Source organism: Eleutherodactylus coqui, chromosome 8 (genome assembly GCF_035609145.1).
Source record: "Eleutherodactylus coqui strain aEleCoq1 chromosome 8, aEleCoq1.hap1, whole genome shotgun sequence".
Lineage (NCBI taxonomy): Eukaryota > Metazoa > Chordata > Amphibia > Anura > Eleutherodactylidae > Eleutherodactylus > Eleutherodactylus coqui.
Window position 1 is genome coordinate 117,125,659 of NC_089844.1, and position 23,891 is coordinate 117,149,549.

At 43.5% G+C, this 23,891-nt stretch overlaps 1 protein-coding gene across 4 annotated transcripts in view; it reads right to left on the reverse strand.

The window, feature by feature from the left end:
* Window positions 1–23,891, reverse strand: part of EEF2K (eukaryotic elongation factor 2 kinase) — a 63,617-nt gene that overhangs the window by 9,885 nt on the left and 29,841 nt on the right. For 2 of the 4 annotated variants that reach the window (XM_066576278.1, XM_066576277.1), the window contains 10 exons: window positions 15,942–16,091; window positions 15,442–15,574; window positions 14,039–14,166; window positions 13,188–13,389; window positions 11,149–11,216; window positions 10,958–11,029; window positions 8,340–8,399; window positions 7,596–7,655; window positions 2,124–2,258; window positions 115–303 (listed from right to left, as the gene is read on the reverse strand). In XM_066576278.1, the coding sequence (XP_066432375.1) occupies window positions 115–303; window positions 2,124–2,258; window positions 7,596–7,655; window positions 8,340–8,399; window positions 10,958–11,029; window positions 11,149–11,216; window positions 13,188–13,389; window positions 14,039–14,166; window positions 15,442–15,574; window positions 15,942–16,091 (1,197 nt within the window). The remainder of the gene's footprint in view (window positions 1–114; window positions 304–2,123; window positions 2,259–7,595; window positions 7,656–8,339; window positions 8,400–10,957; window positions 11,030–11,148; window positions 11,217–13,187; window positions 13,390–14,038; window positions 14,167–15,441; window positions 15,575–15,941; window positions 16,092–23,891) is intronic. The other 2 variants (XM_066576279.1, XM_066576280.1) reach the window with 1 other exon arrangement.

The window sequence follows — 23,891 nt, forward strand, 5'->3', positions numbered from 1 at the left end:
CCAGCATTTACAGTGCATGTGTCCCCATAATGTCAGTACCAAAGCGTTGTCATGTGATCAAGCCAATCCCGATAAGCCGTACTGTAGCTTTATTGCAGCATATGAAAGCTTTACCTCCACATATACTTCAGTCAAGATATGATGGGGCAGCTGAGAATACATAAGCCCAAGGCCGATAATGGCCTCCAGTTCTCCACAGTGAGCAGCATGTTCCAGATGGAATATGGCAGATTCCTGGTCCCAGTCCTGATCTTTTTCACAAAAACGCCCTCCCTCATGGTAGCGCACCATTGCCAAGTGAACCTGTCATATAAAAAAAAAACTAAATAGTGTTACAATTATGTTATTCCTACGTGAAATCATTAACTCAAGATGTATAAGAACCCCGATGCGGCTTCCAGCTTTACTTCCCTAAAATATATTGTGTGTCTTGTACTAGACTGTAGACGTCATTACTACACATACATAGAGGCAGATTAAATAATGTGATTGTGCCTAGACCTTGTAGAAAAATGCGTCAAAAATCTGCCACATTTCTGGAATCTTACACCCTGGCATTAGTATTAGGCCTCATGTCCACGGGGAAAATCAGACCCGCTACGGATTCTCCATGTAGAATCCGTAGCCGGTCCCTCCTGCCCCGCGGACATGAGCGCTGAAAAGAAGAATAAAGAAGAATAAATAAGAATTAACTTACCCGCAGCGGACCGGGCAGGTCTTCTCTTCTTCACGGACGTATCTTCTTTCTTCGGACGGCGAATGTACTCGGCGCGCCGGCGTGTGCCGCGCGCATGCGCCGGGCACATCCGCCGGGCCGAAGCAAGAAGATCCGGCCGTGAAGAAGACAAGACCTGCCCGGTCCGCTGCGGGTAAGTTATTCTTTACGAAAATGGAGCATGTCACGTTTTTTTTCATGCTCCATTTTTTAAAAATTTCCTTTTATTGACGATCCGCGGGTATTTATCTACCCGCGGGTGGTCAATGCATCCCTATGGGGTGCGGATCCGCGGGCGGGAGAAGAGTTAAAATCCGCTGCGGATTTTAATTCTTCTTTTCCCCGTGGACATGAGGCCTTAAGGAAGACAATCCTTTTTAATATTTCATCTACAGCCGTTATTGCTGGGGAAAGCCATGTCAAGGCAAACATTTCCCTGCAGTGGTCAGTGGAGGAGAAAGGAAAGCCTAAATGAATGGACACCCGTATAATGCACGGATGCATTGGGTCCAACAGAAGGGGAACCACTCTTTGGGAGCCAGTATTCCGGGACTTGATCAACTTTCTCTATTGATGGCTTACAGGTCATCAATAGATGATCAGTGGTGACTCGCCGCTCAGATCTCCAATGATAAGCGGATTCCCGCTGCTGCTGTTGCTATGGTCAGCAGAGGAAACAGAATGCGCTGACCATAGCGCAGTCGCCTGGGTTGGTATTGCATTTAATTCAATGTGAACTGTGCTGCGATAGCAACCCGAACTCCTGTGCTATGGTCAGCGCTTTTTGCTTCTTCCGCTGACAATAGAAACAGCTTATCGAAAGAAGTCAGAAAGCGCAGATCCTCGTTGATCATCTGAGAAAGTTAGAAAAGTCCAGAAATACACCTTTAAGGTGACCATCACACCTTAACAGCTACTGGCAGTCGATCGTTCACCCAACAGCTATTCCTCCGGATGCCTCAATAGGACTGCACACTTGATCGGGCGTACATATGTTTTCAATACAGAGAATGGAGGAAGCACCTGCCAGATAACGCTGGCAACTCATCTCCAAGAAGAACAAAAGAATTGGACGTTGAAATTTAATATGCCCAATGCTTCTTTTTTCCGACATTATCTGTCAGGGGAGATCAGAGCGCTGCCCATACATGGCAGTCAGTTGGTAATACCGAAAACTGGTTAGCTTTTCTCTAATATGTATGGGGACCTTTGCAGAGTGTCTCTACTTTCCAACACACAGCCAGGGTTTTAAAGCAAGCGACACCCTTCTATAATGTCCCTATACCCTAATGAAGCGAGTGGACCTCAGCGGTTGTCCTCAAACAACCCCCTTTTAAACTTGTATTCAATTTCCAAGCTCCACATGGGTGTTCCTAGCACACAACAGCTGTAAAGTTTTAGCTTTTACCTTCCCAAGGATGGATTTCCCAATTTTCTTCTCTAGTTCTAGATTGTTAAGTCTTAGCATTTCTGATGCCACACAAGAGGGTCGGTGAATATGCACACGAGATGCATGGTACTGGTTCCACTTCTCCACTGATACCTAGACAACCAAACAGAAACACTTCATCTTAAATGTAGAAAGCAAGGAAAAAAATGTCATGCAAATCAACTGCAGTATTGCAAATTGCCCTATAATGTACGATTTAGTAGACTGTAATGCCCCATAACAGCCTGTAGATGTCAGTGCTGCATTCACCATTTTTCTCAATAAGGGCCCAATCAGACGGGCATATGCGAGCAAGTTGCCTCTCAGATTCTAAGGTGCAACTCAAATTGGGTAGCACACAGATGCACATCCGTGTGCTGCCCGTGTGGCGGGCAGTGGATATTGCATGTTTTCTCTCATCTAGGATACGTATGAGAATAGGACAAGCAGCAATTTTTTTCAGGCAGACCGACGGTCCGTGTGATAGAACGCTCATGTAAATAGCCTAATTGGCTATAATGTGCCAGTGTGCTGCCCGTGAAATATGCCCATCTGAATAGGCCCTAAGTGATTGCACTAACAACTAGACTCATAGATTGATTTGCATGTGAGATCCATTGGAAATTGGCAAGACCAAAAGTATGCTATAGATCTGAAACTAAAAACACTGATCTGATTGCTTATTTCTGGCAACTCTTTGGTTTTGTGCATGCACTGACTTTCTAAAATGAGATTTCACTACCGCGTATCATCTACTCACAATAGACCTCATCTATACAATACTACGGTAGTGCACAGAAAGTGGAGATTTCTGTTTTAACTGTATTTACCATGTAGGATAAAAAAACTGAAAGAATCAGTCCAACTTCTTGCTACTTTTTCTATGCATTAGGGCTCGTTCACATGAGCACTGTAGGCATGCAGTATAGCTGCATGCAAAGATCGCGGCTATACTGCACTAAAGATCGCGTGAACGGGTTAATTCCAACTACTTGGATTAGCCTGTTCACACGATCCGAAGTGCGTGCTTTCCAGCTCCCATAGGAGTCTATGGAAAGCATGCACCAAAGATAGGTCAGGTCCTTTCTTTGTGCGCACCACGGAACTTAGATGCGACCTTGCAGTCCATGACTTGACTTGAATGGGTGACTGACATCCAGGAAATTGGACCACAATAGGACATTCTACAATTTTTACACAGCCTATCATCGGTCATGAATATCTGGAAAGCCTCACTGACTGTAATGGGTCAATGTGCTGAATGTGTTGCAAACCCATGACTAAGCCCTTACTGTATGAGACCCAATGTAGCCAATTCAGTCATTATAAATGCAAAGATTTTATTGTTTCCTTGTCAACTAGGGACTAAATTTACCCAAAGCATAATGTATATGCTATCTGTCATAAAGCCAGGTAGTGTTGTCGTAGGGACAGAGAAGTACAGAAGCTGTTACCCAGCAATGAAGGGGCCTTTTATGTATTCCTTTAACTATTATAATCAGTTCCAAGTAATTAAGTACAAGTCTTTTCATAGGAAACTATTTCAAAGACACAAAGTAACTGTTGGTACTTTGTAAAGCTTTTCTTGCTTTTACAAAGATAAAAGCACATATTACTCATGCAGAACTATACAAAGCACTGTCATCAAAAGAGACATTACAAAATATCATCAACAAGCCAATCCAATGTTCAGTTGAATGTTTAAAGGGAAAATCTGTATGACACGGGGGATCGTGTCCTACATAACAGGACATTATGCATGCCGCATTTCACACACGCAGAACAACTGGACCCGACATCATGAAATTTACATTTGACATTAATGAAAAAAGGGAAAGAAAGAAAACACAAGTAGCACAATATTTGGATGAATACCTCCAACATACAGTAGATGGAAATGACTGAGTCTTGAAGATGGTGATATGTGTATGAATAGGGCACAAAAGCCATCGAATAACTATGATCTATTGTACAATGTATTATTCACAATATAATACAGAAGAATGATCCCAGGGGGTCCCAGGTCAGGCTTCCCTTGGATTTAGGGAAAAGGACTCCCTCTTTCTAAGGTGTCAGAACTGCAGGAAAGTAGACCTTGGTAGATGCCTGCACATCGCACCCCAGCAATCATAACTTCTGACTTTAGATGACAGAAGTTAGCCTTTCTCCTCCAATCAGTGCAACTGGACACTTCTAGTTATAGGCAAATATTAATTAATTCATTATGAATTATTATTAAAGACAAACTCTGTTCCCATTTGGGTTCTGTTGCTATATGTTTTGACAACAAGAATAGCGCATTCTGCAGTGCTATTCTTGCAATGAAAAATCCCCAAATCCCAACAAACTGCATTAAAGTCAATGGAGTACTTCAGAATCTGCTTGGATCCTTCAGATTAGTTTATGGCTTTGTTATAAATAGAAGTTAAGGAACATCAAGCATGATAAAGACCGATTGACGGTCGAAACGTTGCTGCTTTTTAACTGAAGATGGAAGAATAAAGTTTTTTTTCGAGAAACTTATGCACCAGATTCCTGCACCTAGTCTGCCTCTGAAGGGTGCTTTATTGAATGTGCTGCTGGTGAAACACTTTTGGATTTCCTGGATACATTTCCAGAGATCCCCAGAATGTCGGAAATTGATTGGAAAATCGCAGGCAGTTGTTTAGGATTGTTACATTGGTGATTGAGGAGGGAATGGCAATGTATAGTAAGAGAACCCCAACGGACGTCTGCCAACATCGGAGCTGTACAGCCTTAAACCATAATGTCTTCAGAGGTCAGACAGTGGATTGGAAAGGGTTAAGATATTTTTATTTGGGTAGTCATACTAGGATATAGGAAAGCTCACAATTTGGTTCAGAGAAGTATAATTCTTGGTTCATTCAATCGAGGTTGAAATTAAATGGGATTTATCATTCTAATGAGGAATTTATCCCCTGTGGTATCTAATCAATAGACTGGGTTCTGTTAAATGCCAGATATTCAAAATATCGTTTGTCAGGAAAAACGTCTATTTCTGGTTTTGTTAAAACAAAACTTTTTCACTAAGAGTTGATTAAACATAAATAGACGTTACGATGCTAAAGTGAACACAGCCTGAAGGAAAGTTAAAGTGAATCCTAATCTTTAATGATAAGAACAGATCCTATGCAAAATGGACCATAGCAGGGCTCCTATACATTCAGAATTCTGCTGGACGTTTTGGAAACAAGTCAACAGATTGTTGACAGACGCGACACTAAGAGCTTAGCTGAGATCCTATAATGTAATATTCTCTGCTGCGCTGCATCATGGGAGATTAAGTGCTTCCTTATAGACATTATTGTACATTGCCTAGTTCCAAGATAAGCTGTGTAGAACAAACAAGAAAAACTAGGGGGCCATGAGCTCAGGAGCCTGCAGAATGGTGAGTGCAGCTGTGGATGAGAATGATATAAATTTCGGACTAATTTCAAACTAGAGTATTACAAACAGATTTTTGTGCCTGTATAATGAACAAGTGTCCCACCGAGACCCTGAGTCTATTGAACCAAACTCAGTTCCTTATGATACTGCGAGTGTGGATCAATAGATCTCAGAACACTCGTCCATTTTGCTTGTCTGGAACTGGCCTTAGACCCCATTCACAAAGTTTGTTTGTGCAGATTCCACGCAGATATCCACATCGGAATCTGTGTCACTTTAGCAAGATAAGTTATAGGAAGCCCAAGTCATAAGGTCCTGCTCCACACAATTCATCAACGAGGAATAGTTAGCTCAGTATAGTGTCTCAAAGGAACTAGTAAGATTTGTTCCCAAATACGGTAAGCTCTTGGTAACCCAATGGAAATCAAAATTAAGCTTTAGAAGTTTGAGCATTGGGGCCGGTATATTTCAAATGAGAGCTAAAGATTTAGAATTATTAACTCTAAGACCTGAGACCAAGCTAAATTTATCAAGACTATGATAAATATTGGGGATGGAGGTGAGGGGGGAGAAAATAAATAGGATATTATCGGCAAATAAAACACATCTGTGTTCTTGCCCTCCAATGCAGAATCCCTTAACATTCTTATCGGCTAAGTAGGGATGCTAGAGGTTCAATTGCTAATGCGAATAACATGGATGAGAAGGGACAGCCTTGCCTTGTTCCCCTTTCGATTCGATGCCACGGATCCTAACAGAAGCTGATGGGAAAGAGTATATATAATCTGTATGATAGATCTAAAAGTGGCCCCAGTGTCCATCCCCTCAAGAACAACAAATAAGTAATGGCAAGAAACCGAATTAAAAGCCTTGTGTAGGTCTAAACCAAAAGGAAGTGCTATGGATTTTGGATGTGGACCCACTGGGCTAATCAACCAGCCTGGCTTTTGGACAGGACTGGGTGACTGGCAGCTGACCCCAGTAGAAGGAATAGCTACAGATTGGTAACTGGTCCTAACGTACTCAGGGAGATAGAAGGGGCTTTGCCTACAAGCAGGGTAATCTCTCCGATAAGGGCGGCCCCGCACTGGAATCTTTGGAGTGACTAGCCCTGACAGAAAACAGGGATGAAGTACTGCAACACAGAAACAAAGACACTGTAGAGAACTAACTTACTACAGAGACGAGAATGATGCATAGACAGAAAGGAAATGGACACATATACAGAGACAGAGTACAAGGCAAAGGAACAAACGGGACAAGCAGATAAAGGTCACAATAGACTTAAACAGTCCAGAGGCAGAAGACCTAGCTGTATTTCCTCAGTCTTGTCCGCTTGTGTTTGTGTCATGTCAGCTTGTAGCTTGCGGTGTATGTAGTGTCTGGTCAGCTTGCAGCTTGTTGGGTGTTTTGTGTCCTGTGCTGCCTGATTTTGTGTCTTGCTAGAGTAGGGACCACAAGACACGAGGAGCCTTGATTGTGGCCTTGCAGCTTAAGTTCATTGGCCAATGTACGAACTAATCCCTCGTTTTTATACTTAGCTTTATGATCTGCTTTAGCGTACAAGGTTGAGTGGTAAGTGTGTTTTCCCGCTGTCGGTTACCAGTTTGTGCATTGGGTTTGTCTGTACTTGTCCTGGTTAGGACCTGTTCTGGGAGAGCAGAGCCAAGGTTCCAGCGTGGGTCCGCCTTTATCGAGGCGATCGCTCCACTTGTAGGTAGGGCCTAGTCATCTTCCCTGCAGCATAGGGTCAGTTTCCCTATCATGAGTCCCCATCCGTGTGCTTAGTTGCCCACACGAACGTAACACACATGCTTAATGCATATGGTTTTGAAGTGCAAAAATGTAAAATAAGAAAAGCAAATTATATCTTCGTTATTTCAAGGGTCAATTCTGTATTTTAAATGCAGGAGATGTACACTATAAAATTAAATCCACTTTCATGTTGAAGACCCATCCAAATATGTGCAATGTGTTATCTCAGCAATAAACAGTAATATAAGCATTCACTGGAATCTCTGGCAGCAAGTCATGCAGATTCACCAGTTTACTCCGGGGGCTGTTTTTAAGGGTCGCAGTGGCTTTAGTTATAGAACATTTGCACTAGTTGGAGAAAAATTAGAAAGGAATAGATGATGATGGGTTGAGGAATAAACATCTACATTCACATAGGAACTCAGCAGTACTGGGTATAAGATGAGTTGTAACGTTTTGTTTCACAATGTTCTACTAAATAATTGTATCTAGAATGTTATAGGTCTGGAAACCAATATCCTTGGTTAGGGAAGAACAGCATTGCTTTTAGTGGAGAATATCTCCGATGTACAGCGCTGCACAGAGCGCTATATAGCTGCGCACAGGGTCCCTGCATAGTATGTACCATGAAGTCGCAGTGGAGCCTCGTGCGCTACCATACAGCATGCTGTACATGGATCTGTCATGTGCATGAGGCCTTAGGCTAGCCATACACATTTTATAGGTATACACATGTGTGCTCGGCTATAGAGAGGGGAGAAAGTAGTTGCCAGATACTTATGGCAGTGACTTATCTCCTCGAGAACAGAAGGCTTAGACTGTTGAAATCCAACAGTCTGACCCTTATCTCCCCTGACATGTGCCATCAGATGGCTGCCATACACACTAGATGATAGTCTGGACCCACCAAAATGTACACAGAGTTATATAATGATTTATAAACCAGTCCTGCTGTTTTCTCAATGAGATGAGCATAAGATGGTAAATGAAAGAAGGAGAAAAGCAAATGTTGTTAATGTTTCAACCGCATACCTTCCCAAAGCTGTCATCCGACTCGGACTCTAACCGTCTCCGGTAGTAATTTCCATGTACCTGCAAAAGAAAGAAGGAACATACATAGAAAAATCCACAAAAATGTGTAAATCATGTTCAGCTATACTGTCTGTTCCCTACAGGCATAGGGAATGGAGCAGTGATGCTGAAGGGTTTCTGTATTCATTATGGAGGTATGGACATATATGTGTAGGGTTTTCTAAAGAAGACTTAAAAAAATTGCTTTTGGCTGTAAGAATGGAAATGGTGTAGGAAGAGAACAGCTTAAATAGTGCAAGAAGCCAGAAGTCTGACTAAAGCTCAAAGGAGTTTTCCATGACCAGCTTTTGTGTCTGATTGCGGAGGTTGAACATTGTAGGACATCTTTCCAGGGGTGATACATTTTTTAGCAAACACAGAAGTGAGGAATCGGCCCACATGCAGCTGTGTCAACCCTTATCCCAAATTTCATTAAAGGGGTTGCTCGGGAATTTAACCAAATGGCCACTATCCATGCAGGCCATGAGAAACCCATACTAGGACGGATTAATTTATCTATAGACTGGAGGGGTAAGAGAGTGAGATTGGGCAAACAGGGCTGTGGCTAGGGGGCAGAGCATAAGGCTACACTGTTCATTCCTGTCAGGCGTACCATTCAGGTAAGATCAGTGGGGCATTACGCTCTACATCCCCACACCCTTCAGTCTATAGATGCATTCACCTGTCCACAAACAGTTTTCCAATAGGCTGCAGATAGCGGCCATTTCGTTTAATACATGTGCAATCCCTTTAACCCCTTGAGTGGCACGCCCGGAAAATTTCCGGGGCCGAGCTCCACTGCTCATAGCGATACTGCCCGGAAGATTTCCGGGCTATGTATCACTATGGGAGCTGCAGAGCACAATGCCACAAGCTGTGACATTGTGCTCTGGCTGCACAGACCCACACAGAGCAGTGCAGGACTTTGAAAAACCAGCAGAAGATATTGCTGATATGTCGGCAACCTCCTGCTTTGTTTACAGGTTGCCATAGAGACCATCGGCTTGTCAGAAGCAAGCCGATGGTCTCTGTGGCAGGGAGAGCTGGTTGTTAGCTGTCAGAGGACAGCTAGGTACTAGCTCTTACAGCAGAGATCAGAGAAAACCTCCGATCTCTGCTGTGTTAACCCTTTACATGCTGCAGTCTATGTGACTGCAGCATGTAAAGGGCTGTCACTGCAGCATGTAAAGGGCTGTCACCATCGGACCCCTGGAATGTGATCAGGGGTCCTGATGAGTCCCTGTGGAAGTCCCCTAAAGGGACAAAAAAAAAAAAATTAAAAAAAAAAAAAAGGTAAAAAATTTAAAAAAAAAATAATAAAAACACTTGTCTCCCTTTACTTTGTAAAAAATCAAAAATACAATCACACATGTGGTATCCATGCGTCATAATGACCCAGAGAAGGAAGTTAATACATTATTTAACCCCTTAATGACATGGCCCCTTTTTTTCTTTTTTCCCCATTTCTTTTTTTCCTCCCCCCTGTTTAAAAAAAATCACAACTTGTCCCGCAAAAAACAAGCCCTTATATGGCCATGTCAATGGAAAAATGAAAAAGTTATAGCTCTTGAGACGCAACTGCAAAATTAGTTGAAATTCAATGATTAGACCATTTTAAAAAACCTGCCCTGGTGGGCACGACAGGGTGGCAGGAAACCCGCCACTCAAGGGGTTAAAGGCTTCAATTTCTCATGATACATTCTTGTGCCATCCAGCAAAAAAAAAAAGTATACGTGAAACATAACGTTTTTAATCATGGATGACAGATGGCGTCTGTTGAAGGCATGTGTCACAGCCAAAAAACATACTTTTGTATCATGCGAGCCTATAGTGACGGATAGTCAAAGAATATGGTCCATTTGAGACAATCGTTGGACATATACGTTTTTTTTCCTTTCTTTGGTAATCTTGCGCCACACATCTCATGATATGTTAAGGGGAACCTGTTATCACCTTTGAGCCCCATAAATTATGTTAAGAGGCTCAAAGGTAATGGAATAGGAAGTCCAGAGGTGTTTCATACTCACGGGGCCCCCATTCCAGCAAGGTTTCCCTGTGAAGTTGGCACACGCATATAGCGTGACTCTTTTCAGCTGGCTGTATGCGCATGCTCTCCCATCCATGTCTATGGCAGAGCACGTACACACAGCTGGCTGAAAAGAGCCATGCTGTGTGTGCCTGCCAACTTCGCGGGTACACAGCGCTAGAATGGGGCACCCGGTGAGTATGAAACAACGCTCCCCAGACTCCCCATTCCATCACTTTTGAGCCCCATAATGACAGACCCAGATTGATCTTTCCTGTAGGTCAGCCGGTCTTCTATGGACAGCACTGTCTATGAGTATTTTCTCAGAATAATCCAATACCATATTTAATAAATGAACAGAACATCTTTGGGTATCTGCTCAGTGTGTCACATGTCATGTCCATGGCCTATTTTACAAAATCTTACTATCCTAGGAATAGCATACTTGCACTGATAGGGCAGTCTTGGTAAGAATTCATTGCTGGCTTTCAGTGTGATGAAAAGTATATAGGTCGGTAGGTGGCTGGGATTCTGGGTGAGCAATTGGACTTACCCTATGCTCTATTTCATCAGATTCACTTCTTTTTTCACTGGGACAACCACTGTCACCACCATTTTCAGAGTCCTATAAAAGCCAACAGGATAAAGCTGATGCTACATATGCACAAAGTAAGAGTAGTACTGAGTTACAGTATATAACAAAGGATCAGCTTAAAAAAATTACCCAAAAGACCACAAACTTACTCTGTGAGTATCGAAATTGTTGTTATGTTCATTATTCAAGTTATCGACCTCATTGAAAATAGGCCATCCTGAGCAAGAAGAGAAACACACATTAAATTAAGAAATATATGTACCATCAGTTTGAACTGTAATCAGCATGCCAGTGTTACTATTACACGTTTTTCATAATGTGGGGGACAAATGGGTACTGAACTGTAACGAACTACAATAGATACTATTAGATGTCTCTTAGAGTATGTTTACACGAGGCGAAAATGCTGCGGAATGTGTGCAGCGGAAATCCACATGATTGGTGTGGATTTTGACTTGAAATCAGGTAAGTACCCGCAACTTATTTCAGAAGATACAACGCTCACCTCCAAAGTCTACGGTTGCCAGCGTACTCCTTCACTCGGTACCCGGCAGCATTTCTGCATCACCTGACCAGGAGCACTATGCTTAGTACAGGCCACTGGGTACTGGTTGAAGGAATGCGCTGGCAGCCAAAGACTTTGGAGGTGAGTGCTGTATGTTCTGAAATCCGCTGATTTCAAGTCAAAATTCGCACCAATAGTGTGGATTTTGACTCTGTTTTTGGACATTCCGCAGCATTTTAGCCCCATGAAAACATACCCTAAGGCTTTGTTCACATTTGCGGTGGAGGCTCTGTTTGGGGCCCCTGTTGCAGTTCAAGTCCGAAGAAAGTAGCACAGCAGCGTGTTGTGATACCATGTCCGGTAAAATGCTGGGAAGCATGGAGGAAACCCAACAGACCCCACTGTAGTCAATGTGGTCCATCGGGTGCCATTTGTGTTTGTGAAAGAGCAGATTTGAACAGAGCCTAACAGATGAAAGTTACTTGGAATGAAGAGGGCCATTTTGCTACAGCCTGTAGTCTATACTCCACTGACAGCATGGAGTCCCCTAAAAGTGGTACAGCAGTCGGATTCACTGGACACTACTTGCATATTCTAGTGATAGGCCATCAATTTCTATTCTGAAGCAACCCATTTAAAAACTTTGTCTTACCAAACAATATAACCAATCACAAGAACGGCAGGCCCCTGTTTGTATAGAGCCGCAGTCATGAGCGCACACGGCTGCTGTGGTACAATGATAGCTCAGCGATATGCACAAAAGGGTCACAGGAATGTTCCCACAACATTGTCGCACTTCCGTGGCCTCCCCAGTCGACAGATTTATCGCCAATACAACATGTATAGGACCATCTGGGATTGCCAACTTCAACAGCCTACAAGTTTACATGATCTAAAGCATCAGTTACCACAAATGTGGACCAATATGCCGCAGGATATAATATGGAACCTGTATGCCTCCATGACCGGTCGTGTCACATCTTGTATTCAAGCTAGAAGCGCCCAACAGGGTACTAGAGCCTCCATGCCCACCCGTACAACATCTTGTATCCAAGCTAGAGGCGGCCCAACAGGGTACTAGAGCCTCCATGCCTGCCCGTATCACATCATGCATCCAAGCTAGAGGCAGCACAACAGGGTACTAGAGCCTCCATGCCCGCCCGTATCACATCTTGCATACAAGCTAGAGGTGGTACACCAGGATACTAGAGCCTCCATGCCTGCCCATATCACATGTTGTATCCAAGCTAGAGGCGGCCCAACAGCGTACTAGAGCCTCCATGCTCGCCCATGTCCCATCTTGTATACAAGCTAGAGGCGGTTCAGCAGGGTACAAAAGTCTCCATGCCCGCCCGTATCACATCTTGTATCCAAGCTAGAGGCGGCCCAACAGGGTACTACAGCCTTCATGCTTGCCCGTATCACATCTTGTATCCGAGCTAGAGGCGGCCCAACAGGGTACTAGAGCCTCCATGCCCGCCTGTATCACATCTTGTATCCAAGCTAGAGGATACTAAAGCCTCTCTTCAAGTGTTCAGTTTCCCACAATAAATTATTATTTTGTGTAATCACTTTATTATATCCACTTACAATCGCACAATCGTTACATTCTGACAACTTCTTCTAGGTGCTTGATTTTTTTTTGATAATGAGTGTATATGTGTACTATGATGATTTTCATACCATGCATATCAAATCTGTGACCCTGAGGGGTAGCTGGGGATGGTGAACTTGGCAGCGAGTCAAATGTCGCATCACTCATATTATCATCTCCAGAATTCTCAGATAAGCGAGAGAGTAGAGGTGGGCGGCTTCCAGACATGGTTCTCACCCGAGAGCTGCCACACTTCTCTTCTGTGCCACGCACGACTGTCTGGGCAGTTTGCTGAAACAATGCAGGAACAAAACATTTTAGCAATATGGTTCATATTTAGATGGCAGGTCATGCATTAGATATTATGTACCACATTAGCATTTCTCTACTGGGAGTGAATGACCTGAAGTTCAGAGATAAGACAGGAATGTCACAACTACAACAGCAAACAAGAATGTAATGGACTCTCATTTCTTCACTTGCCAAGTTTCATTCAACACAGGCCACATGCAATAGATGACGTAAACTAAATGCACATAATATACACCAGAGCATTGCTCTGTACTTTTTCCATGTTTTTTACCTAAGGGTACATACAGAGATTAGTAGTAGAGGAATTTTTCTTGAAAACATACACAAGTGATTGCAACTGTTATGTAACGTCATGTCATAAATCTAATTATTATTTAATGTATGATTCGCAGGGAGTGACAGCTGCTCGCAGCTCTGATGCAGCTGTCGTTTTAATACTTTCTGAGCCCTAAATGAGAAAACTCAGTTCTAGTCAATGCTTGCATATACTTTGATAAAACATTTTCTGACATCCAAGGGTCACCAAGAGATTTTGCTAACTGACATCACAAGACATTTCTTTCATGCTACACATTTTGAACAAGCGTTACTAATGTACAGTATTTGAATTGGTAAAATAGAAACATACCAGCATCTTGGCGCAGTTATCTAAAACAGCTTTTTCTTTGCGGGAATGGTCAAAAGGTGCCAATCCCATGCTTTTGCAGATTTTGTTGCAGGCATGGGAATGAAAGAACAAGGCCATACCACGCACCCCTGGAGAAGAAAAGGCAATAAAATTAATGAAAATCAAGGCTTGACTACAAGTTCATGTAATTATGGGAAAATTCTGTTTAAAATATTATTATACTAACAGACTGCAGATAGTAGCTCGAATGTTTGCGCTTTTGTAATTATGATGTTCTTTAAAAATTAATTTTAATAGGCCAACAATAATTCCAATGTTTACAGAATTAAAGGAGCCATTCCACAAAATTAAGTTATCCCCTATGCACAGAAGGCTATATGCATGCCCTCTCTCAAAAATATTGATGAGAGAGGCGCATGTGCAGAGTCAAACTACTAACGACCACTTGTCAGTTAGTATGTGAGTGCTTTTCATGCTCCACCCCTGGTGACGTCATCGCTCCGCCCCCTGTTGGCGTCCTACAAGATATATAAAACACAGAGCCTGACCGACAGAAGAACAACACAGTTAGGGCTCTTGAAAAGGGGAGGACAAAAATAGCAAAATGAGAATATAACTAAGCCGTTATCTCAGAAGACACAACTCAGCAGTCCTGACAGAAGACACTGACCTACAGCCACCACAGAGATCCGGTGGGCTAAAGGACCTGCGATGACGTCACTGCTGTGGAGGAACCATTCTGTTTGGTATAAAGTACTGTATGTGGGTTCTTCTCATGCTCTGTCCCCTGGTGACGTCATTGCAGGTCCTATAGGATAAATAAAACACAGAGCCTGACCGACAGAAGAACAACACAGTTAGGGCTTTTGAAAAGGGGAGGACAAAAATAACAAAATAAGAATACAACTAAGCCATTAGTATCTCAGACACAACTCAGCAGTCCTGACAGAAAACACCAACCTACTACCAGCACAGACATCCGGTGAGCTAAAGGACTTGCGGTGTGTTTGTCTTGTGTGGGGATCAAAAGGGATGTAGCAGAGCTGTGTGTGTGAAGTGTTGTGTATGTGATGTGTGGGGTCAGGATGGATGTAGCAGATTTGTGTGTGTGATGTGTGGGGATCATAATGGATGTACCATGTAGCAGAGCTGTGTGGCGCATTGCACCAATAGAAACACTGGTACTATAATTTCCTAATAATTACTAGTCTTTTGTAAAGGGTTCATTCACACGCCGATGTCTCGGTGGCACAGCCCTGGATTGAGGGACCAGGTGAGTATGAAAAGTAGCTCACCAGACTCCCCATTCCCTCACCTTTGAGCCCCATAGCATAGTTTATGGGCCTCAAAGGTGCTGAGTTGCTCCCTTTAAGTCAATGTGATATAAACAGAGAATAGAGTACCCAAGTTGCCGTCTCCAAAGTCAGTTCCACACTCTGTATGAATTTGAGGGTCTGTGTATAAGTCTCCCACTCCTTGAATGTCTACAACAATCAGTTGATGTCCCGACCGCTCAAATGTAAAGTGGCTGAAAGCCTAGGGAAAAAGCGAAAGAGTACTAATTTATCAAAGAACAAGTACTTACAAAGATAAAAACTAAGTACATAACATAAAATGTGAATGTCCCTGCATGAAATTAAATAAAATATATTTATCAGTATCGATACCGTGTATTGTAAATTAGCTCTCCTCTAGAAGAAAAAAAACTAACTCATGTTAGTCAAACCAGAAACTACTAGGCCAATATCAGATAGTTTTTTTCCCCATATGGATCAGAGACAATTTGCATACTCATATTCCCCATGCAATATTGTCTGTATAGCTAGATGTCTTCAACAAGAACCAATACTCCTCTTGGGTATCAATAACACAAAGTTATGGCTGCCAACCGAATAAAACCTACCTGTGGGGTGAGTCGAATGTTGTCATCTCGGACGAATCCAGAGTTAGAATTATATTTTATGTATTTGCCTTCAATGTAATGTTCTAAATGGAACAAAGGTTTGCTGGGTCTGTCTTTCATTTCAATGATGCACATTTGCATGATGTCCACCTGTATGGAGGAATCACACATTATATGAAATGTTACCGCAAACATGGAGGATAAAACTACTAGAGATGAGCGAGTAGCCTGAAAGAACCATTGAAACCATAGGCTTCACATACATGTGCTTTGTGGCAAAATTTTGTGAAGGAGGCCTTAATCTCATACCCCTTTTTTGCAGCAGTTTTAAATGTAATCTGAAAACTTTGTGTGAATACAACTTTATAATCAATCTAAGTAGACATATTTGAGTAGTTTGCATAGATGAGCGAGTATACTCGCTAAAGGCAATTGCTCGAGTGAGCATTGCCTGTAGCGAGTATCTCACCCGCTCGAGACTGCAGGTTTGGGTGCCGGCGCGGGGGAGCAGTGAGTAGCGGCTGTCAGCAGGAGGGAGCAGGGGGGGGGGGGGGGGAGAGGGAGAGAGAGATCTCCCCTCCGTTCTGCCCTGCTCTCCCCCACAGCTCCATGCCCGCTGCCGGCACCCGAACCTGCAGTCTCGAGCGGGGGAGATACTCGCTAAAGGCAACGCTCGCTTGAGCAATTGCCTTTAGCGAGTATATTCGCTCATCTATGCAAACTGCTCAAATATGTCTACTTAGATTGATTATAAAGTTGTATTCACACAAAGTTTTCAGATTACATTTAAAACTGCTGCAAAAAAGGGGTATGAGATTAAGGCCTCCTTCACAAAATTTTGCCACAAAGCACATGTATGTGAAGCCTATGGTTTCAATGGTTCTTTCTGGCTACAAAACAGAGCGATGATTTTGTACGAGGCTTAAAGCCTCAACCAAGAGAGGTCATGAACAGCAAGCATGGATCACTGTGTATAAGTACAAAAACCATTCACAGGTGTGTAGTGTATACACCCAGCCAAAATCTGGCCATACACTTTAGGTAGTTGGAGTTTGAACAGCAGCTATCCCTTCCAACACCCCCCCATACCAAGCCAAGTAGACAGGTCTTCTGAATAATTGACTCTTTTGCCGCTGCTATAACCTAGCCTTCCCCAAAATCACTTCTGTGCCTCAACTATTGCCAGTTCTGAGTGGTCAGACATTGATTTACAGGAATGCTGCCATCCAATAGGTGTCACTGCAGAGGTATTGTTCCATCTTCCTTATTTGCATATTACCCAGAGAAGCATGCATGGCCTTATAAGTCTCCTCACTCACCTTCTAGGTGCTTTCCTTAAGGAGTGACGATACCCCTTCCGACTGAGAATCTTCAAACATTAGTTGCTCCTTACATAAACTGCCCCTCTATAAGCTTTTTACTTTATCTTTCTTGGTCCTTTTATTGACTATTGGTATCTTTTAAGAACTGACAGAAATATACATCTGCTTTTCTTCACTGCATTGAGGTTACATGTCCAGTATCGGACAAACACTGACTCACTGCTTACAGCGCATTTCTGTACAAACTTGGGAAACAGCCACAAAATCGCACTCAATGGCATCTTCCCAATAACAAAAGTGTTTTGGTTTCCTTTTTCTGCATAAGTTCCCTTCTGATTGTTTTCTTTCAGACTTTCTCATATGTTTTATATATGGTACAGAACAAGATAAAACCAGAATGGTTAAAGCTGGGACTTCCTGTTCTTGACTGCAAGCCAACAGATGAGTGCATAATTGATAACAAAGCAAAAGTGATTGTACAAATAATTGCAACTATTGCGTATTTCAGTCTAATGCCAGAAAACTAAGGCTGCCTGCCCACGGCCAGGACAGAATATAGCTAACAATATACCGCCGCGAGGGAGGAGCACTAAAAGGTCTCTGCGATAAGCCTATCTAATAAATAGGCTCACTTTGGAGAATCGCGGCAAATCGTAGCAGGCCGCAATTTTAATCACGCGAGCGGAGAAGCACTATGATTCTCTTCTCATGGACATCAGGTTGCACTTTCCATAGTTCTCCTATGGAAAGCGTGTCATGCGAGCTCCGCGTGAGAATTATTGCCGCGGATTTCGCAATGACAACTCGCCTGTGGACAGCCAGCCAAATACACAGAAAAATAGCAGTGCTTTATACAGTATGTACTGTGTGCATAAAGGTACCACCATAGAGACCCCTTAATTCCAGAAATGGCCATTTTAGTGCTTACTAGCAAAAACTCAGCCCCCTCGTGATCCAGTTTGAAGATTGTTGTTTTTCACCAACCAAAATGTTGCAATGTTAATGAGCCTTCAACTCCATGTAAGTTCTTAAAGGGTTTATCCAGGACTGGAGGGTTGCTTAAAAGGGGTTGTACAGAATTAGAAAAATAGCTTTTTTTCTTCCAAGCACCACACCTGTTTATAAGCTGTATCTCGTATTGCAGCTTAGTGCCACAAGCTTAATGAAGTCAGTCTGCAATACAACATACAAACTGTGGACAGGTGTGGCACTTATTTTAGAAGAAAGCCAAGTTTTTCTAATCCCTGACAACCTGTTGAAGCCGTCCCTGTTAAGCGAATGTATAGGCAGTCCCATCAAATGTTTAGACAAATGTATGCAACTATATCTGGGGGTGAATATACCCTATGTACAACCTGTACAGCTACATGGTACTGGTGTATCTTCTCTCCACCAGAAGAATGGGTGGAGTCAAGTTGCGCGCCCACAACCAATGCCCACAACTTGATTGGCTGGGCAGGAGAATGGGTGCCCATCATCTCCCCAGCTGCGACATCCCATCTCTGTTGTTGCCAACCCTGTCACAGTCCCCTCGCCGGGGTGCAATGTGCGCTCTCGCTGCTGGCAACTCTGTAAGTGACTTTTCTTGCTGCTTTTTCATTATTCGCTTGCTGGCTTCAGTTGTCACGTGTGCTCTGCCATCTCCCCACCCGCCTCCGGCGCTGTCATTCTCCCCCCTTCCCCCGCCATTCCATCTCCGCCGCTGTAACATCATCTCCCCTCCTGGAAGTTGCCTCCTATCAGCTCCGGCGCAGTGCGTTCCTCATGGAGACTCTCCCCGCCAGCCTCACATCAGCGCTTCAATGTGTCCGCCACTTACAGACTTCTATCCCCTCACCTGTCACTGGCCCTGGCACTCTGCCTTCTCCCCTCCCTGCTCCGGTGCAGTCGGTCAGCCGCTGTCAGTCTCCTTGCCGTCCGGACTCGCATAATGGCTGCAATATGTGATGGCAGCAAGGAGACTGACAGCGCAGAAGCTGGGAAGGGGACAAGGGAGAGCGGCGGAGGGGTGAGTGACACAAGGCGGGAGGGGAGATGATGGGCACCCATTCTCCTGCCCAGCCAATCAAGTTTTGGGCGTGTATTTTGTCTCCACCCATTCTTCTGGTGGAGACAAGATATACCATTACCCAGGTACACGCAGCAGGTAAGCGGGGACCACGGACGCTGCAGTGGTTCCTGCAATACACCGCTGTGGCACGTGAACAGCTACAGCAGTCATGCATGAATATACAGGCACATCATAGCTGCAGCAAATTAAACGAAAACCTGCAAGGACCACTGGAGTGGCAGCACTGAAGCGACAGGGGTGACTAATGGTTTCTTTATTGTTCTCATGGCATTTCCTCACTATGGCCATTTTTTTCTGATTTGAGAAAACCCCTATAAAAACATGCTGTGTTTTGTTTTGTATGACTGAAATGTGCGGAAAAAAAATCTTTGGCAGAAAAGAGTAATGTTGTGGATTTTGAAACCGGCAGCGTGCTCTATTTGTTGGGAAAGTGTTGTAAATTGCAGATGTGGATTTTCTCTGCGATGTGTAAACATATCCCAATAGCACATAACAGGAATGTTACATTGTACGTCTTTAAAGTGCCTTGTTCCCTTCTTACCATTAACAATGCAAGATTAACTGCATAGGAATAAATGACCTCCCACTGGCAAAGTTTGATCCACCCTATAAAGTCATCCATCGCAGGCTATAAAATCATTTCCCTCTTTGTACAATCAAATGATTGGGAGACAGATTGGATCTGTCTGCGACTGTAACATGGGCTTCAGCTCTGCAATAGCGTTCATGATGTTTGTTGGCCGTCACAAGAATATGTGTGATGTAAGTCCGATCCATAGAAGGAATGTACATTCTAGAAGTACAGTGAACAGTTCCCATATAATAAGTTCATTAAATATCTGCCCATCTTCAGAGGTGACAGATTGTTCTGCAGGTTCTATCATGAAGCTAATTAGCTGGGAGCTGCAGTCCCGTCTCACAGGCACATGAATGGGCGAGACTGTGGGATGTGATCACATGGTGACACGGCCATTCTCCAGTCTCTGCCGCTCACGTCTCTGGAGTAGCAGGGTATACAATGCAAACAGATGGAGCATAATGCACAGCCTCATGTATACGGAGCGCTCTTCAGAGCTACGGTACAATGTGTTCTCTCAACCTCAGCTGTCTCTTCTCTGCGGTTTGGGTTACAGACCATAACTGGAGACACGTGGCACATCAGAACAGAGATAGTACAGACTAAATATATGGGGGGGACAAGTTCTGCTTATTCTGCAGAGGGAGAGAAAACTGAAATAATGAACTAGTCTGTAAGCGTAAGGCCACTCTCACACGACCGCATGTAAAAACACAGCATTGTTTATGCTACTTGCAGACCTGCGTTTTTTACACGTTTGCCTGCGTTTTTACTGCGGATTTTCGTGCTGCGTGTAAATTTGCGCGCGTAAAATATGCAGCGCAAAAATGGTAGTGTGAGAGGCCCCATTGAAATACATGGTGGTTCAGTGCTGTGTATTTCCCGGGTGCAATATGCAGCAAGCAATGCTCATGCGAGTGTGGCACACGACATTTTCATGCATTAGATCTGCCACAAATAGAGAGAAAGAAATCAGAGACCAAGCTGCATGTGGATTCTGAGCCTACTCTGTGTGAAGAAGGAACACAACGCTTTTTTTTAACCCTCGATACATTTTTAAAATCAACATGCAGAAAAATCTGCAGCGCACGCACTACGGCGTAGATTTCTGATCAAACTTAAAGGATGCGGATTTGATTTGGAATCTGCGCCGATTCGGCATCAGATTCCAAAGTGCTTCACACGGACAATTGTGCACGCCATAGCACAAGGTTTTTGCGCTATAAAGCTTTTTGTACGTCTGTCGTGTATTTTACAGCACTCTTCCTGCCCACATAACATGGTTTTTTTGCACACGGAACACAAACACACTGAATGAAATGGCTAACTTGTCTAAGGAGTTCCAAATATATTCTTTCTTCAGCGGAATTACACAGCGTTTCATGCATCTCCTTGTGTATTGTGCATCCCCCCTTGACTTCTATAGGAACTTTGGGACGCAAATATGCAGAAAAACAGAGCATATTCTAAATTTTTTTTTTTGCACGGTCGACATGCGTACGCCAAAATACAGAAATGTGAATGAACCCATTGAAATCAATGGCTTCTATTCTCTGCTTTTGCATACCGTGCAATGTGCATGCGAGTTTTCCCATTGACATCAATGAGAAACACTTCCGATCCTCTATCACACGTGTAATTCGTGGGAGAGGATCGGAATTTCACAGATACAATGCATTTTTGACTGAAAAACGCCTTCATGGGTAAATCGCATGTTCACAAGCACGGTATCCGGATGACTTTCACGGCTTGATATCACGCTCGCCCGTGTATAAGCAGCCTTAAGCTGATACTAATCAGACCAAGTTGGGACATGTGAATTAACCCTTACAATGTTCTGGTGCAAGGAGAAGAGCAGCAGCATTTGTAGCAGTACTGACATTTAGTGGTGATGGCACAGCATAAGGCCGTCTGCAGACGAGCCGGTCGGTTCCGGCGGCGAGAATTCTCGCCGCGGGACCCGACCTGAGCGCCTGCAGAGACGAGCGTGTACTCACCCGCGCCCGGCGGCCCCGGCTCTTTCATGTGCCGTCTGCCGGGCAGCCGGCGCATGCGCAGACCGGAGCCGGCGGCCGGGTGAGTGACGTATCTGTGCGTGGTTTGTTTGCTGCGCGACATTTCGCGCGGCGAAACCGCGGCCGTCTGCATAGGAGTGCGTATTGTAATGCACTCCTATGCAGGCTTTGAGCGGCGGAAATCCCCCCGCGGGATTTCCGCCCGTGTGCAGGCGGCCTAAAGGTGCACCTCTAAGAAACATAGCAAAAACTGCATGTATTAACGGCGTTGGCTGCGGTTTTGTTGTCAATGATGTTCTAGTTTTCCTAGAAACAGTTAATTTGTACTTGAAACAGTGACTGCATTACTACCAAATGTCAATATATCCTTACTGCAATTACCCTGTGCAGAACGCTCATTCAGCAAAATAGGTCATGAAGGTCTGAATGGCAAATTTAGCATAAATTTGGTACCATTGTGTTTACTGGCTTATGATATATCATATTCCATGATATATAACTCAGAGCTGTTTTTCGCACGAGACCATATGGGCTTAGGACACCAGGTCATGAGTACAGTTCCTATTACCTGCCTGCCAAAACCATGTGCAATCCAATCCATTATGTGACACTTCTGGATTAACATTACAGCAGGACTAAGTGTATCTGGGCAAACAGCAGTGTTCACTGTATAACATTAGAAAAGTGTATTGTACTATCAGCGGTCGGTGGAGCATGCAGGCTATTTTAATATAGCAAGTGATAAGTGACTGCCAGAACCATCACCGGAGCTGCTTGTCCACAAAGACGCAGAAGGATCAAACATAATGCTACATATTGTCACAATTCAATATGAATTTCAAAGAAGGGCATAGATAACCAATATAGAAGTGTGTACACAATTGATTTGGGACACTCTATACATTCACACACTTTGCTCCATTTTTCTTTTACTTTTTCAGGGCCGCATAACGGACCCAAATCATGCCCATCTGTTTAGTCCCCTAATGTGACAATCTTCAACCCAGCCATAAACATTAACACATGGATAAAGTTTCACACCGATAACAGACCTTTAGATGAAAAATCTATGACGGAAGAAGGTGGAATTAATTACAAGGTGGATTAGAGACCAAATTTATCTTGGGGGGAAAAAAAAACCCACAACCACACAAAAATAATTCAACTTTTATGTTCCCCAAGATCAGGCATGCGGAATTGTCTAATGGTGCTTATAGATATGCTGACCATCACCTTATCCTTGCAGCACTTTCTAGATTAAGCATTAATTTCTCTCTGGAATATAACTTTTCTATAGAAACTTAGATTCCTAGTAAGGAATCAATGGATTTACTCACTGTATTAAGCGATGGCATTTCACTAGGATATACCATCACTTACTAATGGATGGGGATCCGACTGTTGGCACTCAACTGAACCTTAAAGCCCCCATACTTATTAGACTGCAGATGATGTCAGTGGAAAGAAAGATTGACATGTCGAATTTCCAGAGTTGTGTGATTATGGCTTTCCTATACTGTGCCCATATAAAACACATGAACACTCAGCTGAACTTAGCATGCATGAGTATGGAGGATTCAGGAGAAATAGCGGTTGACCGAACTGGCGTTCTGCCAACAGCTATTAAAGGTACATGGGCACCTTCGAAATATGGGGGCTGCAATGCTAACTAAGAAATCTGGCTCCTTTATTGAGTCGCCTGGCCCCATTCACAGTGCTGGAGGTTTCCTTCCCATGCTGGTCCCAGATCAGTAAGAGGTCTATCAGTAGGACCCCCACTAATCAGAATGCTATGGAATGTCCTAGTGATAAATTATGACAATCTATGATCAGATATCACTTTGGGAAGAACATAAAAATGAATAGAATTGCACTTTCTATACATTCTTAGTGTAACCTCAGCCTACAACAGCCAAAGAACATTTCTCTTAAAATACGAATAAAATACCTAGAAATAGTAGTCTA